The 17,323-nt window shown below is 52.6% G+C and overlaps 7 protein-coding genes across 7 annotated transcripts; 2 read left to right on the forward strand and 5 right to left on the reverse strand.

Annotated features, from left to right (window-relative positions):
* The first annotated feature begins 1,126 nt into the window (after nt 1-1,126).
* Nucleotides 1,127-2,082, forward strand: V1518DRAFT_412550 (ChaC-like protein-domain-containing protein). Its single transcript, XM_066903120.1, has one exon. The coding sequence runs from the start codon at nt 1,197-1,199 to the stop codon at nt 1,971-1,973; it is 777 nt and encodes a 258-aa protein (XP_066761500.1). The 5' UTR covers nt 1,127-1,196; the 3' UTR covers nt 1,974-2,082.
* Nucleotides 1,976-3,751, reverse strand: V1518DRAFT_412551 (uncharacterized protein). The gene has a single exon (XM_066903121.1). The coding sequence runs from the start codon at nt 3,403-3,405 to the stop codon at nt 2,446-2,448; it is 960 nt and encodes a 319-aa protein (XP_066761501.1). The 5' UTR covers nt 3,406-3,751; the 3' UTR covers nt 1,976-2,445.
* Nucleotides 3,752-4,789: 1,038 nt separating this feature from the next.
* On the reverse strand, nt 4,790-6,158 carry V1518DRAFT_425861 (TLC domain-containing protein; the record flags this gene model as incomplete). Its single annotated transcript, XM_066905948.1, has 2 exons — nt 4,790-5,784; nt 5,846-6,158. 2 exons carry the CDS (start codon nt 6,156-6,158, stop codon nt 4,790-4,792), a joined length of 1,308 nt encoding a protein of 435 aa, XP_066761502.1.
* Nucleotides 6,159-6,482: 324 nt separating this feature from the next.
* V1518DRAFT_412555 (P-loop containing nucleoside triphosphate hydrolase protein) lies at nt 6,483-9,751 on the reverse strand. Its single transcript, XM_066903122.1, has 3 exons — nt 9,437-9,751; nt 8,873-9,129; nt 6,483-8,821 (listed from the first exon to the last, which is right to left on the reverse strand). Exons 1-3 carry the CDS (start codon nt 9,555-9,557, stop codon nt 6,737-6,739), a joined length of 2,463 nt encoding a protein of 820 aa, XP_066761503.1. The 5' UTR covers nt 9,558-9,751; the 3' UTR covers nt 6,483-6,736.
* On the reverse strand, nt 9,752-11,471 carry V1518DRAFT_412558 (P-loop containing nucleoside triphosphate hydrolase protein). The gene is made up of 7 exons (XM_066903123.1): nt 11,240-11,471; nt 11,051-11,175; nt 10,886-10,992; nt 10,622-10,830; nt 10,486-10,569; nt 10,352-10,426; nt 9,752-10,298 (listed from the first exon to the last, which is right to left on the reverse strand). Exons 2-7 carry the CDS (start codon nt 11,101-11,103, stop codon nt 10,200-10,202), a joined length of 627 nt encoding a protein of 208 aa, XP_066761504.1. The 5' UTR covers nt 11,104-11,175; nt 11,240-11,471; the 3' UTR covers nt 9,752-10,199.
* Nucleotides 11,472-12,291: 820 nt separating this feature from the next.
* V1518DRAFT_425864 (uncharacterized protein) lies at nt 12,292-13,662 on the forward strand (the record flags this gene model as incomplete). The annotated part of the gene is made up of 6 exons (XM_066905949.1): nt 12,292-12,324; nt 12,382-12,958; nt 13,012-13,108; nt 13,166-13,212; nt 13,273-13,377; nt 13,433-13,662. 6 exons carry the CDS (start codon nt 12,292-12,294, stop codon nt 13,660-13,662), a joined length of 1,089 nt encoding a protein of 362 aa, XP_066761505.1.
* Nucleotides 13,663-13,967: 305 nt separating this feature from the next.
* V1518DRAFT_437000 (Sodium/hydrogen exchanger family-domain-containing protein) lies at nt 13,968-16,907 on the reverse strand (the record flags this gene model as incomplete). Its single annotated transcript, XM_066906311.1, has 4 exons — nt 13,968-16,171; nt 16,234-16,662; nt 16,728-16,830; nt 16,887-16,907. The coding sequence occupies 4 exons, from the start codon at nt 16,905-16,907 to the stop codon at nt 13,968-13,970; spliced, it is 2,757 nt and encodes a 918-aa protein (XP_066761506.1).
* Nucleotides 16,908-17,323: the final 416 nt, after the last annotated feature.

The following is a 17,323-nucleotide window of genomic DNA, read 5'->3' on the forward strand; positions in this document are numbered from 1 at the left end:
TGTGTGATTGTATGACCCAAGTCATCATGCATCTCATTCCATATCCCATCCAGCCTCCCAAATATCGAGACAAACGACAAGATCCCGCAGCGGCAGTAGCAAGAAGCGAAACTTTCCAAGGTACAAGTAATAATAGAAGCGCCAATAGTTGTATAATCAGTATTACAACTTGAGATATGTATCACGTCCAGGCAGTTCGGGAGTGTTCCACTGGATCCAAGTAAACAGGCTACTGGAGAGTTGCAGTGCTGTCAGTGTATGTATAATACATGGTAGTGCTGCCAACAATTGTCGTAGCTCGTCACGTTAGGAAGTGAAGCGTGGTCCAGTGATCATTCTCGAGTTCGTGACTTGGCAGGCTGATACTATTGAGTCCTAGAGGTAGACCATTATTTAACGATCCTCTTCTTTATGTATCGCTGCGCTGACGTAATCGTCCTGTCATGAAGTAGAGCACCATACAGTGATCATCCTCATGCCCGTGACTCGTTGCATTGACGTCAGTACGTCCTCGAGCACACTGCCATCCAGCAATCTCATCCTGTCCGAGTGTTGATGTACTATTCTGTAAAGTATCACTCGAAATGATTGTCCTCAAGTAAGTTGGGTTGCGCTAAGTTACCAAGTGAAATATGTCTTGCAGTTTGAATTGTAGTCAAATCGTTCTGTGTCTTAATGCGCCTGGTCGTCGAGCGTCCGGAGTCTATGTGGATCCTATGAGGCGTAGAACAGACATCTCGGACGTCGTGTTCTAGAACATCAACTGCGATGTGGCGTGCAACTCTAGCAGATATTCAAACAAACACACAGCAGCTTGGGCAAACAGAAGCCATTTACAAGGCTAGCAGCCAACAGTTAACAATCGGCAGTAGCACTTAAGTGAACGCGACTCCAAGACATCAGCGTGAATCTCAACGACCAAAATTCAGATTGACATCACGCAGAGACCGACACAGAGACACAGCAATGAGAATACTTACAAACCAAAAGAATCCGCGAATGGTGCGCGGTAACCTTAGAAGAGGGCTCCAAATAGAGTCGGAAATAATGAGAGGAGGGGGCAGCCGGACACGTTGGGAGACGTTTAATGGGCAGCCGCTGTACCTGCACTCCTCCCAGCGCGACTGCTCCAACAACGCCGCTGCCACACGCACAAACAGCCCACAGTTGATAGATTGTTGCTGATACAGGAGACGATGCACATTCACGATGCAACGGTAACCACAGCATCGTCGGGGTTGGTCCCTTCCGCCTCCAACAGCAATTCCTCCACCTCCACATCCTCTGGAGGCATCCTCCTCCATGACCCCCTCGCCGAAGTTCCATCGACCGACTTCTGGATCTTTGGCTACGGCTCTCTTATTTTCAAGCCGCCGCCTTTTGGAGTCGAGCGTGCCGTGCCGGGCTACATCAGTGGCTACGTCCGGCGCTTCTGGCAGCTTTCGCATGACCACCGCGGCACTCCTGAGCAGCCTGGTCGTGTTGTCACGCTCGTCGAAAGAGAATACTGGCAGTCGCTTGATGGCGATCCGCATTCTGACGTCAGTGGCGAGAAAACGTTCGGTATCGCTTACAAGATCGTACCGGACGAAGTCCCCGCCGTCTCGGCTGCTCTTGACTTGCGCGAACAGGATGGCTACTCCGCCCACTTTGTTCCGTTCACGGCCTCGGATCCATCTTTACCACAATTGCACTGCATAGTCTACATCGGGACACCGGATAACGAGGCCTTTGCGGGCGTCGAGCGCGATATCGATGCGCTCGCGAAAGTCATATACGAGTCCGAAGGACCGTCGGGCCGGAACTCGGAGTACCTCTTTAAATTAGCAGACGCGCTCACAACATTGCATTCGCAGCATGATGATCTATACGAGGACATCCACGTGTCTGAGCTCGCTCGAAAGGTCAAGATGCTCGAGTCATCCGGCGGCCGGCCAGAGACAGAGACGCCGGCGCAGCTCACGAAGTTCTAGTCTTCTATATTATTCGTCGTATATATTACAGACCTGAACATGTACATACAACATCTAATTACTTTCCCCGTCTAGAACAATAGATACCAGTCATCAAAACTCGTCAGACGCCAATAGAAACACATAAACACTAAATGAACGACATAACACTCATGTAGCCTCGCAAGACAGCCTTCAATATCCAATGCAATAAGGCACTAACAGTAAACAACACACTCCGGAGCTATGAAGGAATGACATGAATGACCCGTGATCATGAAACAAGCACAAACGCAAGACGAAATAGAATCATCAAAATAACAACAAACGTTTAGGTGACGCGTGTCAGATCGCCGAGGGACACGCAAGCGTCGTAATACTACCAAAAATAGACAATGTGTTCTTGTCTTTATATGTCGTCGTAGTCCTGCCACCATCTTGCGCTCCGCCGTCACTCACACAAAACTTTTTAAGAAATGCTCCTTCGGACTATTTATATCCTCACACGCTTCTCGTCGTGTGCATCTCCACCGCCAACACCCGCACCATCCTCGTCTTCGCTCCACCCTCTTCGGCGCGAATTGCCAGGAGCGTCGTCACTGCCTCGTTCAGCCACCACTGTGTTATTCGGTCCGCCGCCTAAGTAGCCCTTCCCAAACGGATGCACCGCTGATCCAACCACTGGCGTCTGGAACTGCAGCGGACTAGGCAACGGTAGCAGATCGCCAAACACAGCGTTGCTCTTGATATCCCAGTCACCGGAAAAGAACGTCGATGGCGACGGAAGCAAGTCGCCCATCACGCGACTTGGAAGAGCGGATATCGGCGTCTGGTCACGACCTCCGGCAGCGAGCGTGCTGAACAGCATACTTGATGAGCCAAATCCCCCAGTTGCCGGACCAGATGTCGGTAGCTGGAAGACATGCTGCACAGTCGCCGCTGTGACGGCCACAGTAGATCCGGATGGCCTTGCGAATGGATTCCCGGGACCGCTTAGCGATGATGAATTGTAGTAGGTTGAGGGTGATGGTGGTGGTAGCCGAAGAACAGGAGAAGAAGAATCCTTTGGAGCAGCTGATAGAGGAAGTGCGGAGTTGTTGTGTTGGTTATCGTGTGAGGATGTTGATGATACAATCGTGGAATCAGTTCCCGCGGACACATTCTGTTGGCTCTGCTGGTGACTATGATTCGCCGCGCCCCCTGCGGTGTTGCTGGCCTGCGAAATATCGTCCATGGGAATCTGCAGCTTTAACTTCGGACGCAAGTTCGTTGACATTATCGAGTTTGGTGTGCCGATATTGCTGTCGATAAAGTTCGGCGGACTCAGTGATGGCATATTGGAAGGAGTAGAAGACGGAACGGAGCTGGCAGAATTTTGCATCGTAGACTGTAGCGACGTATGTCGTGACTGCTGGCCAGAGAGATCCTGCATTGACATATTGTCCGACTGCATGTACTGCTGCGAGCGATCATATTGGTGAGCGAAGAATTGTAATTGTTGTTGATTTTGCTGTTCATGAGCCTGATGGTGAAGTATCTGTTGTTGCAGCTGATGCTCACTTTGTTGGTGCTGCGACAGTTGTAGTTGCTCAAGCTGCCTGCTGTGTTGGCCATCTTGTGAATTTAAATGGCTCTGTGCGATATGCTGTTGCTGCTGCTTTTGCTGTCGCTGCTGTAACTGCTGCTGCTGTTGCTGCTCAATGATCTGCTGCTGCTGCTGCTGTTGTTGTTGTTGTTGTTGTTGCAGTTGGTGCTCTTGCTGACGTTGCTGTTGCTCCTGCTGTTGTTGCAGCTGCTGTTGCCGTTGTAACTGCTGCTGCTGCTGCTGCTGCTCCTGCAATTGCTGCTCTTGTTGCAGCTGCTGTAACTGCTCTTGCTGCTGCTGCTGCTGCTGCTGCTGCTGTTGTTGTTGTTGCTGCTGCTGTTGCTGCTGCTGAGTTTGCTGCTGCTGTTGTTGTTGTTGTTGTTGCAATTGCTGCTGCTGAGTTTGCTGCTGCTGCTTATTGTGTGCGGCGCCGTAAAACGTTGAATCCGACACCGATGGATGCATATAGTGCGAAGCAGCTATAGCTGAACTCGTAATCGCAGTCTGTGACAGGGACCGTCTGTGTCCTGCTCCAACCGATCGCTGCCTCGTATATGGCTCGTTTAGCTGCGAAAACTCCATCTTCACGCCGCCCGGTTGCTGCCCGTTCTGCAGCAGCAGCTGCTGTGTTTGCTGCTGTTGCCGCTGCGCAGGCGGGTCGGGCGTGGCATTATCACTCTCGTCGTCAGTGGCATCGCCGCCAGTCGCAACTTCGGCGTCACCGGTGCCCTCCTTGTCGTGGTTGAAATCGGTGGGGCCCTTGGCTTCGTGCGGAGTGGCGTGAGCATACCGTTCAAGCAGCGCGCGGGTGTCGCAGGAGGAGTACTGGTAGAGCTTTTTGTTTGCACCGAAGATGATGACAGCGATGTCGACTGAGCAGAGCACGGAGAGCTCGTGCGCCTTCTTGAAGAGACCGGCCTTGCGCTTGAGGAAGGTGACAGAGCGGTTGCGTTCGTCCTTAATGGGCTTGATGAGGATCTTGCGGCGGCCCATGGCGAGAGCGTGCACAGTGAGGGGGGGATTGGAAGCGGGGGAGGGGCGATATTTGACGGGATTCGACGATGGGCTGGGCGGTTATACTAACTTTAGACCCGCCGTACCGTCACGTGGTTCCTATATTTAGCAGCTGCCGCGGCTACCCGCGGCACAAGCCCCGCGCTGCTTACAGGCACACGCAGTGCACGTGCCTGCGGTCCCGTGATTTTTCAAAATAACGTTCAAACTCTCGCCATCATACAAGACCCTCGCGAACTCACTTCTCCTTCTTGTCCTCCTCGCCTGGCACCTCGTCTTCCTCGTCCTCATCGTCCGACCGCTCGTCCTTCGCAACCTTCAGGAACACGTACTTGTAGGCAACCCGTATGATCAGACACAGCCAGTACACGTTCACCGCTTGTAACGACGCTAGAAGCGCAAACGTAATGTACTGCGAGATCCAGCACTTGTATTGCTGCGTGTCCCAGTTCAGCTGGAAGTCGCCCACTGTCCGGAACTCGGTGGCGACCGACCACAGGATTCGCAGACTCAGATAGTGCCGGGTGTAGATCCACACCACCATGAAAAACCCGAAGAACGGGCCGATGAACTGATAGTTCAAGTAGTTGAGCGTCTTCGACATCGCGAGCACAAAGTCCGACGTGTCCATTGTGATGTAGACCGCAATGCCGATCCACGTGAAATGGAACCGGTATGAGCAGAAGATCAGTGCGATGGTGATAATGTGGTGGAAAACCAGCTCCTTGAAGTCGCTGCGCGGCTTCTCCACTTGCAATGACAGGATCATGCTCTGCTGAGACCAAAACGCTGCTTGCAGGAGATAATACAACTTGAAGTCCAACTCGTGCGTCTTGTGCGGGTACATCTCGTACATCGGGCGCGTTTGGAAGTACCACAGAGGCATGTGGCGCATGATGTACAGACCCCATGGCGACATTACGCCGTAGTATACCATACTGTACGTTTGTTCCATGAACCGCTTAACCTTGCCTCGACGCAGCCCGCACATCTTGGCAATCGGCTCAAGGATCTGCTGCATCACAAACTCGCGGATGAACGAAAATACAATCATGTAGTAGAACACGAACGCAAAGTCAAGCGGGCCCTTGCCATACATCACCTGGCCTCCTTCCTCCGTCGGCTCGATCCGATACGACGCACACAGGAATGGCCATATCGGGTTCGTCGAGTCGTGCACTGACGACAGTGCAAACGCAATCGGTGGAATGCTCGCGAGAATCAGCGGCGTCACTGAAGCGCGTCGGTCAGTCAACAAACCTTGGAGTTCCCCAAAACTGGTCCATTCACTCACCCCATTTCTTTCTGTAGGAGACCTCGCTGTAGCTCATCCACAGCCACGCCAGAGTCCCAAGGGTCTTCTCGGTGCTCGCAGTGCTGCTCACCGCTTTCTCTCCTCCGAGAGGCACAGCTGCCGTCGACCCTGGACTCAAATCCGGCTGCATGGCCCCAGACAGAGCGCGCTGTCTCTTTTCGCTGCCCCGAATCTGTGTGAGCGTCGGCTCCATCGTCGACAGACTTGGCGCGGCGGTGTCGCCGAGCGAGAACTGGCCGAGCGACGACGTCCGCGATCGAGTGTTCGGCGGTGGGGGTGAAAGCGTGCTCATGATGCTATTGCTGTGAAAAAAATTGCACGCGTCTGGGCGTCGAAAATCGCAAGAAGAAAGAGGGCTTTGTGATGACTTCTTCGGACTTAGTTATGCCAGCCAGTAGCGCTTTGGACAGCCGTCCGTTGCAAACACGTATCACGAACCTGGCAAAAGAGAAAAATAGATCCGTCCTACCGGTGACCTGTGTCCAATGTTGCGCTTTTGTCCTGCGGTGCTTTCGCAGGTCCAGATGCAGTTTTCACGGTTTGTTTATTTTGCCGGCTGGATAATGATGGCGAAGTCTGAGCGACGTCAAAGTTTACCTCGCGACTCGCGAACCCTTGTCAGCCCGCTCCCCACCATCGCCAAGCCCGCACCGCCCCTTCAGGCACTCGGGATTTTCCCAAACGATTTACAGAATAACTAGCAGAATCTTCAGCCGACCAACAATTAACTAGCCTTGGCTAAAATATAAATATAGCAAATAGCACAACCGAAAAAAAATTCACACAAATCTGCCGCTTAACCATCAGCACACAAAAAAGACCTCCCTCACTCTGTTAAGCTGCACCTCTAGACTCGGACGATTTCCGAAACTAGTTGTACAAGTCGTCGTCTCCTTCGTCGGCACCAAACGCAGCCTGGCCGCCCTCGGTCGATGAGCCACCAGCACCTGCTGTCGCAGACTCGCCGTTGCCACTGAATCTAAAGTTTCCAAAGCTGCCTCGCGCCATCTGCAGCGTGTTAGCATACGCCTCGTAACGACGCAGGTCGGCGTCGCTAACACTTCGGCGTGCAGTCTTCATTGCCTCCTCGAAGTGTCCCTTGTTGATGTAAGGAACAGGGTCCTCCATGGCGACGTCCTCCTCACCCGCCTCCTTCTCTGCAGCCTCGCTCGCCTCAATGCTATCCTTGATCGCGAACTTGGCCGATCGCTGAACGATATACGACAAATCAGCACCAGAGAAGCCGTGGGTAATCTGAGCAATCTCCCGCAGGTTCAAGCCAGGCTCCAAAGGAGTATTTCGCAGCTGAGCGCGCAGAATCGATAGTCGCGACTCCTCATCGGGCAGAGGCACGTAGATGAGCTGATCAAGACGACCCGGACGAAGCAAAGCCGGATCAATCTGATCAGGCCTGTTCGTAGCACCAATAACGAAGACGTTCTTCTTGGCGCCCATACCATCCATCTCCGTCAGAAGCTGGTTCACAACACGGTCCGAAGCACCACCCGCATCGCCCATCGATGCACCGCGAGACTTGGCGATGGAATCCAATTCGTCTAGGAAGACAACACAAGGCGCGGCAGCTCTTGCCTTGTCGAAAATATCACGAATGTTCGATTCAGACTCGCCGAACCACATAGAGAGCAACTCCGGTCCTTTGACGGAAATGAAGTTCGCCGAAACCTCAGTAGCGACGGCCTTGGCAAGCAGCGTCTTACCGGTACCAGGGGGTCCATAGAACAAAACACCCTTGGACGGAGACAGACCAAACTTGGCGTACGACTCCGGATGCAAGACAGGGTACTCAACAGTCTCCTTGAGTTCCTGCTTGACCTTGTCCAAACCACCAATGTCGTCCCACGTAACGTTAACGCTCTGGACAACGGTCTCTCTCAGGGCAGACGGGTTAGACTGGCCCAATGCGAATCGGAAATTGTCCATCGTAACGCCCAAGCTGTCAAGAACTTCAGCATCAATAGTCTCCTCATCAAGATCAATTAAGTCCATCTTCTCGCGAATCTGCTGCATGGCTGCCTCAGAGCAAAGAGAAGCCAAATCGGAACCGACATAGCCGTGAGTTTCAGCGGCGATAGTCTCCAGATCGACGTCGTCGCCGAGCTTCATGTTCTTTGTGTGGATGCGCAGGATCTCAAGACGGCCAGTAGGGTCGGGAATACCGATATCAACTTCACGATCAAATCGGCCAAAACGACGAAGAGCAGGATCGATTGAGTTCGGTCGGTTGGTAGCAGCAATAACAACAACATTGGCGCGCGCCTTCATACCGTCCATAAGAGTCAGGAGCTGGGAGACAACGCGTCGCTCGACCTCACCGTTAGTTTTCTCTCGCTTGGGGGCAATGGAATCGATCTCGTCAATGAAGATAATCGCAGGCGCGTTTTTTTCGGCCTCTTCGAAAGCTTTCCGTAGATTGCTCTCAGATTCACCCGCCATCTTAGACATGATTTCCGGACCGTTGATGAGGAAGAAGAAAGCACCAGTTTCATTCGCCACCGCGCGGGCCATGAGAGTCTTACCGGTACCAGGGGGACCGTACATCAAGATGCCTCGCGGGGGCTTGATACCAATACTCTTGAACAATTGGGGATGGCGAAGGGGTAGCTCAACCAACTCACGGATTTGCGCCATTTGCTTTCGGCAGCCACCGATATCGTCATAGCCGACCTCGTTAAGATTGTTCTCCTCGTCCTCTCTGTTGATCGGCTCGCCTTCGCAGTGAATGACCGTCTCCTGTGCCACAATGCCGTACTCGGAAGGTTCAATGTCGACGATCTTGAACTCGACTTGCCGCATACCACCGCGGACCGTGAAGAGATCGCCCTTTCGGACAGGTCGGTATGCCTCCAGGAAGTAAGGCTTGAGATAAACATCAAACAAGGAACCAGTTAGACCCTCAACGGTGTCGGCGATGGGGAGGCAGGAGATCCGCTTGGCCTAATAATGCTCACGTCAGCGCATGGTTCGAAATAAGCAAGTCGATCTTACATATTTGATTCCGGGGAACGCGTGAACGGTAATGATATCCCCGAGACGAACACGCAGATTGTTTCGCACAACGCGGTTGACTCTGGCAACGCCATCCTCAACCTCCTCGTCGGCGAGGACGATCAGAGCAGTGTCCTTCCTCTTCTTACCCTTCACGATGACAACATCGCCACGGAACAGCTGCAGCAGATCCATGGTGTTGGGCGATACACTGATGACCGAATTGTCGTCGTTAACGGCGTCATCCACGATCAACGCTGACAATGAATGTTAGCTCATGTAGTACCAAGCATGATAACTCCGCATGGCCGCTGGCTCTGATTTCGAAGCACAACGCCATCCAAACATAATAAAACGAGAAAGTGTCAAATCAGGCACAACAGGACAATCAGTTCCGACGAAGATCTTGACGGATCACCGTGAATGTACGGTCAGACGATCAGTCAATCACACATCCGTTGCCCCGCACAGATCGGAGCGAAATGAGCTAAATAGCTCGAATACATCGTGGCAAGAACAAACAAAAAATAAACAGAAACTCAAAACGACAAAAATATAACATACCATTATCTTTCTTCTTCTTGCGCAGGATGGCGGTGGCGGTAGCGTCGTCCTTGGACTGGTCGGCGCCGGACGCATCGACTAGATTCGGATGGGGTTTCTTGTCGGGAGTTGACGACGACATTGTGCAAAATCAAATCGATCCTAGAGACGCAGAACGCAAAATCGCTTCAGAGAACAGAGTAGCGATCAGTCCTACACAATAACGTATGTTATGCGGTGGGGACAGGAAGTAGAGTGGATGGAGAAGGCAGGAAGCTATCAGTGTTCAGAACGTCACGGAATAGCAGCGCCTGTGCCCTAAACAACAGCGCACCGGGTAACTCAACCTACGCGGTACGCACGTTTTTCGCGCAGCCGCGATGATGACAACGCTCTAGAATGTGCTTTGTTCGATCGAGTTCCCGCTCTATGTGTTTGTCCAACTTGAAGCTGCTACCTCCTATTACAGAACGCCATGTATCTAGCATTCTCTATTGCCAGCGCAGGCTGACGCACTCCGACGGATCGAACATTCTAGAACCACTGCGGACTTGTCGATTTCGCGTTTATTCATCTTGGATGCCAACTGTTCATGAAACCAAAATGCAGCGTTCAAATCAAAAATACCAACAAAAATGAATTCAAAATTGACCCCCACGATGAATTGCCTGTTGCCCTTGCCGCAAACACTTGCCCAGCGGTTATGCTCCCAAATGGAAAGCAGAACGTGTACATTCTACTATGTGAGCTTAGAGATATTCAAAAAGAAAACGAGAAAGGAACATTAGACGTTTTTATAGATGAGTAATGGCTCCCCGGTTGCTGTGATTTCGGGAATTGTGCATTTCAAGTCGAATGCCTTCGATATGACGATCTTGAATATCTAGACGATTGTTAGTGAGCCTTCGTGTATGAAGCTTCAAACGGTAAACTCGCATTGAAAATGTTCTTGTTCTCGCTGGTGGAACAGAAAATGAGGGATGCCTTCATCGCATGTGCAAACCTTCGTGCCTGTATCGCATTTGTTAGGATCTGTGTGTGAACAAGAGCTTACCACAGACACACAGTACCTGTATTGTGATTTCCTCCTGATCGCGTTGCGACAGCTGAACAAACATGTCATACTTTGTTCCTATTAGAAATGGTATCGCGTTCTGTCGAGTGTCAGCACGTGCCCTGAATGGAGAGAATTATAGTGCGACTCACCTTGTTGAATCCCTTGGCCTGTCGAAACCACTCCTTTATTGAATTCAGAGTCGATTTTCGACTCAAATCAAACATATATAGAATAGCAACCGCATCATTTGATACTAGTGGGAGCATGTTAACAAATTCTCGCTGTCCGCCCAGATCCCATATCGAGAATGTGATGTCGGTGTCTCTGATCGAGATGGTCTTCTCCATGAAATTCACGCCTACCGCCGATGTTAGAGGTGCCGAAGGCATCAAATGCACAATGAGAAATCCCACCTAGTGTTTGTATATAGTCTTCGTCAAAGCTGCCCTCGACATACTTGACCATCAGAGATGTCTTGCCGATCTGAGCATCGCCAATCATGCCGACTTTGATAACAACACTGCACACGCGTCAGCACGCGAAACTCCTGCTCTGTGCAGAACGACAACCAAACTTACGCGTTCTTTCGCGACGCCGAGTTGCCAGAGTCGTAGTGCGACGATGAAGACATGGCACCTGTGTGTGTGCGTGACCGTCGCAGGATCGTCTAGTGAAAGGGTCCTGGATCAGGGCAGTGTTGAGCCTGACAAGAAGAAAATAAGTACGATCCCGCACACCGCACAAACGAGCCTGTGAGAGAGTCTGACCTGCAGAAACTGCCGCAAACACGGTTTTGGGTAGTTGAGAAGCGACGCCAGCTAACACAGTGTAAGCGCGCAGTGGCAACGGCGAGGAAAGGTTCCTTTAAGCCAGATAAGCGAGACCCTGTGTCGTTTCGCGAGATATCAACAGCTTCAAGAAAGAGGTGCGGCGTGCGGAAACCGGGCACTGCTGCGTGTGCATATGTGTGACGAGACGGTGATGGTCGTCGACCAGAACTGCGAGCGCGAAGTCGAGTTTGGACAGAAAACCTTATTGTGTTGTTTACATCGCGCCAGCCTCAGCTGGCCCTGGCACAACGCGCGCGTGATCGACGCGCTGCCACTATTATCCCAGCGCGCATTAACAACGCGTCCGCCCGCACGATGTGAACGCGTGCTCTCCTCCGCAGTCGTCGCCGCGGAGGAGCGCAAGAGCGTCTACCCGGCATCGTCCAGACTCTGGACCACGGCTAGCACCCGGCCCGTACTCTACAGCGCCGGGCCCTCGCGCAGGCGCCGGCTGTCACGCGCGTCGCCGCCGAGCTTGACTGCTGTCGACGCCGAGATTCCACTGTGAGCAGACGTGACTCGTCATGCCCCTTGTCCACGCACCGTCTAGTCCAGACCCGCCCTAGCGGCCACTGGGCATGTCCATAGTCCTGCAGCAGTGCTCGCACGTTCTTTGCTCGCCGCGGCCATGGACCATGGTGTGCAGTATGTACGCGTGTCGAGCCGCCCGCCTGCCCGCCCAGTCCTCCGGATCGCGGCTCGCGCATCATCCAGAACCGCTGACAGACAGGTACACTTTTCCGCGGGTTTAGTGTCGTGCGGCTGATGCGTTCATAGCTCCGGGCCCTGTCCTGTGTGCGCTCATTGTTACACGGCTGCGCCACGGAGGATACGCAACTACCGTGACGTAGTGCTATATCTCTCCCACTGGTCGCCAGCTTCGCCCTACGCGCACTTACTCTACCCTGCTTCACTCACTTTGTCGACAGGCAGACTACCGTCAGCATCCTCAGCCGCCTCCTGTATCTCCTCCCCTCGCTCGGATAATCATGAATCCCGCAGACGACGGCGACGACCTTCCTGTATGCACACAGCACTCTCTCCATGCCGGAAGCAGAATCAGTCTAACACTTATCCAGCCTGAGCGAGGCGTCGAGGACTTCAAGCGGCAGTCCAATCCCCGGCCCGCACAGATGGGCCCGCCGCGTAGGGAATCCATGTCTCAAGGACCACAGCGAGTGTCCACCGCGACGCCCGCACAATTCGCGATCACACAAAACGGGCCAGTCACCTACAGTGCGCCGCGGCGCACCAGCACGGCTAGCGTGGCGCCTCCGCACTTCGCATCGGCCGTGCCACCGCAGCAACAGCAGCCGCTTCGCAGGTACGACACAATGAGCCGGCCATTCGCGTCACCAGCTCCGGGACCACAAGGGCAGTATGTACAGCCCATGCAGCAGCAGCAGATGCAGTATGGGCAATCCGGCCAGCAGATATCATACCCGCAGCAGGCACAGCAAATACCGTATGCCCAGCAGCAGTATATACAGCAACAGGCCCCTCAAGTCGTGCAGCAGCAGCCTTATCAGCAACAATACCATCGATCACCAGACTTTCGGCCGCAGTCGAATTTTGCTCCTCCTCCGCCCCCTCCTCCAAACTTGAATTTCAGTCAGGACAGTCTTCGACGAGTCTTTGAGAAATTCGATACCGATGGTGCGCACAACCGTTCCTTACTGTGTCTCCTCTTCACGGCTAACCAGCAATAGGGAGCGGGTTCTTGAGCCAAAATGAGCTTCAGATAGCACTGCAAAACTGCTTTCACCAGAGGCTATTCAACATGAGGACGGTTCGACTGATGATGGGGTAGGTCATTGACCCCTAGCGCATCAGTGGACTTCTCACTTATGCTTTTTTCTGCAGAATGTTCGACGACGATAAAAGTCAGACCATTGACTTTAACGAATTTGGTACGCGACTTGAATTTTAGATCCGCCAAACGAAAGCAAGTTATCTAATCTGCTACGCAGAGAAACTACACGGATTCCTAGAAAGTTACAGGACGGCATTCCAGAACTCGGACATCGACAATAGCGGGTCCATTTCGTTTGACGAGTTTAGCATTACTATGCAAAGTAAGCCCATCCGTGTCACTTTACTCGTCGAATATACCTTAACATGTCTCGTTAGGCTTCAACCTGAATGTGGGCCGAGATGAATACGGCTTCCGAAGAGCCCTATTCAGACACTACTGCGTGAACGATGAAATCGATTTCGACAACTTCGTCCAAGTCTGCTGCACACTTCATCTACTGCACAGCGCATTCGAACGGCACTACGTTGAGCCTGATCGCAGGATCCACATCTCAGAGGCAGAATATATCTCCGACATCATAGATTTTGTAACTCGTTTTGAATAATGATACTATTAGTACAATAATGACGACTGAATGAAAAAAAAAACTGTTCATTACTCGCAAGGCTGATTCTAGTAGCCCTCTGGATCTTCGACGCCCGGTGCTCTTCGCATCTGGCCGCGAAAACAATAATAAAACGGCGGATATCCCAATAAGCAGCATGCACCCATACCATAATTCATATAACTCCAGTTAGTTACTGAAAGATGTAACTCTATCACACTTAATATCACAAGTTACCGTAATATGACCTAATGCCAAATATATATATATGTATATATATATGAAACCCATTACAAGTTTGCAGCTTAGTTGTTGGACCGCTTGACCGCGCCCCACGTGATGCCCCGCGGCGCTTCCGACTGCGACGTTGTCGGTGGTGTATCTCCACTGCTGCTCTCGGATAGAGAAGAACCCGGGTCCTCGCGCTCCTGCTGGTGCTGCTCTTGTTGTTGCTGCAGCCTCGTTGAAATTCGACGACGACGTTCCACATCAGACTCCCCCGCGAACGAAACCCGCGACGGTGCCTGGTCGGTATCGTCGTCATCATCTTCATCGTCGTCGTCTTCATTGTCTTCCTCCTCCTCGTCTCCAGAGTTTACATCTTCGTCTCGCTCATGGTGGTCGTATCTATCCGAAGATGTGGAGCCCTGGAGCGCCGCCAAACGACGTTTTCGCTCGGCCGGAGTTTCCTCCTCCTCGTCTGCCATCCTGGGAATAGGCTTCGACGGTCGTATATCCTCATCAGTCGACATCCGCTGTAGAAAATTCCGCGGCAACTCAGCCTTCTCCACGCCGGATCCCGAACTCGTACTGGTGACCTGGCCACTGGAGCTGATCCGCTGCATCTCGAGATCAGAACTATGCGCAAGAGGCGACGAGCCCGGAGCTTGCGACTGTGCAGAACTAGGGAGCTGCGATCCTCGCCGCAGACCAACCCACGACAGAGCACGGTCAAGACCACTTTCGTTGGCAGCACCAGGCCGCGGATGACGATTGATTCTGTACCGCCGGATGACCTCGCCTTCCTCGCTCTCGACAATGATTTCATCGTCCAGTTGATACGCAATAGCACGGGTTCTGTCACCCGTGTGATGTTCATCACTGCTTGGCGAATGCGCTGCGGAATCGACATCCAAGAAGTCTTTGCGCTCAGCTTGCCGCTGCTCAGTCCGGTTCCGGATTGCAGCCGCAAGAGGCTGGCGCGGGGAAGTATTACTGTCGTATTCGTCCTCGGTCCAAGGAGCCGGAGTGGAATTGTTGGAGTCGATAGTAGCCAAAACTTCGCCCTGGGAATTCTCCACAATGAGCTTATTGCCTTCCTGATACACTTCATGATCAGTCGGATTTTCAATTTCTTCAGTGGTCACTTCACCCGGCCGGTGTGTGACTGGGCCGGCAAATCGTGCGCCTTCTTCATACGAAGCAGGCATACCGTTCAGCGTGCTATTCGAAGGCTGTGTGGTGTCCTCAACCTCTGACTGTCTTTGCGCCTCTTGCTGCGCCTTCCTTGCTTTCTTTTTGGGACGGCTCATACGCCCTGCAGCCCTTGCACGTGGCCGCGATGGTTCCTCTTCATCTGTCAGAGTAGGTCGGCGACGTAGCAGACGATTGAGCGGCTCATTCTGCAATGTCTCCACCTTGCGGAACGACATCGACTGGCCTGACTCCATACGGGGTAAACGCTGGAGCCACGTGGGTCCGTTACCGTTCCCGGTCGTGTACGACATTGTAATTGCCATGGTGTTAAGTCGTTTTCCGAGGGTAAACACTGCAATGGAAGATCCGTGAACAATGATGGACGCAATAATCATGAACGACACTACCGGCCATATCACAGCGACAACGACATAGTTTTTTGAGCCGGCAACCGGAAGCTCTGCTAATGGTGTAGGCTCATCATGTTCCAGCTCTGCGCGCGCTAGAATGCACATAAACACCGCACCGACACCGATGGGACCAAAATGACCGCAAAACAGCGCCTCGCGCCAAGTTCTGATATCAGGTACGAGCGGCTTTAGAATAAGCATGATCGGAATCCGCCGAAACAAAATCAAAAGGATGGCGATGATGGAGAGCTTCCAGGGGGAGAGGCCAAGGTCAGGGTTGTTGTACTGCTCCCACGGGATGATCGCGCCAAAGTACACGAAGTACGCTAAATTGAGCAGCAGATCGATGACGTTGGAGACATGTGACTCCTCTGTCTGCTTCGTGAACCAACCGTCCCAAGCAAATGCCGCTCCGGCGGAAAACGACACCAAGAGATCGTCTGTTCCAAGAATAGATCCGACACCCGTACAAAACAGAGCCAGAACAAAGTAAAACACAAGGAAAGATTCGCGATCAATTAGATTGTGTGACTCTGCAAATTTAATAGCATGACGTCCACAGTAGCCAATCAAGGCGCCAAGAATGCACCCAAACACGCAGGAGTATAGGATTGTTAGAGTAACCCACTTCTGAATGATTGTGCCGCCGTGGCCTTCGTATTGAATGAGGTATAGACCGAGATCTGCATTTGATAGAAATTAGCTCCAACTCATAGTGTTGAACCACAGTAACGTGAGTACATACAGGTGAAGGGAAAGGCCATGCCGTCGTTGCAACCTGATTCGGCCGAAAGGATATTTCGCAAATGGCCTGGAACACGTTTTGAGAATTTACCCTTACCGACGACAGCAGAGGCAAGAACGGGATCTGTGGCAGTAATGCAGCCCGAAATAACGAGCGCTTCAACCCAACGTAAGGAAGGAACCAACTTCCAGATGAACGCTGATGAAATTAGCCAGCCAAACGCCATTGTGGGTACAAGAAGATAAAACACGGAAAGCCAGTGCCGCAGCATATACTTTTTCGGTAACTCGACGGCGACGGCGAAAATCTGGACGATCAAAACAATCCGCGAAATCTCGAGAGTTATGAAGTCGACATTCCCCCAGGTCGACGGGTCGAAAAGGTTTGCGGCATGAGGCCCGAAAATCAGCCCTATAACAGTCGCAACAGCTACAGGGAAAAGAGATGTCAGAATGCTCTCAAGCTGACTTGGACATCGGGGTTGGGGAGCTTACTTGCTTCGCCGATATACAGCTTCTCCTTGACGAACAGGGAGATGAGAGAGAAGATGGTAGTGAAGCCACCAATAATGGCATAGGCCAAATGGGGTTTATCGATCTGTCTTGTGTTAGCAGCGCATTCCAGACAGTAGCGGGCACGATGTAGTAGCATACCCAGAGCTGCACCCACGCCATGTTGGATCAGCGGAGCACCGAATAAGGATATATCGTCAACGGCGCGTCGCGGGCGCGTGGAGGAGATAGCAGAGCAGCGAGGGAGAGTGCATGTGCGCAGAGAGCGGCGCACACAGGATATAAGGAGGGCGGAGCTGGCGGAGCTGGCGGAGGGGGCGAAGGGCCGGCCGGGGGTAGACAATCTTGCGGCAAACGACGGGCAGCAAGAGAAAAGCCAAATACCGGCGGAGCCAAGCCCGGGAGTAAGCTCTGAGCTTCTTTGGGCGACGCGCTGAGGCGCCGCGCGTCTATAGAGTTCGCGCGGAGTGCCTGACTCAAACTCTGACCGGCGCGCACTTCCTCGACGCTTCGCGTGTATATTTTGGTGATCCTCAGGGCCACGCGGAAGAAAAGCGCGGCAAGACTTCGCCAACTGC

The sequence above is a fragment of the Limtongia smithiae genome, assembly GCF_038497785.1.
Source record: "Limtongia smithiae strain NRRL Y-17922 unplaced genomic scaffold V1518scaffold_2, whole genome shotgun sequence".
NCBI classification, from domain to species: Eukaryota; Fungi; Ascomycota; class Lipomycetes; order Lipomycetales; family Lipomycetaceae; genus Limtongia; species Limtongia smithiae.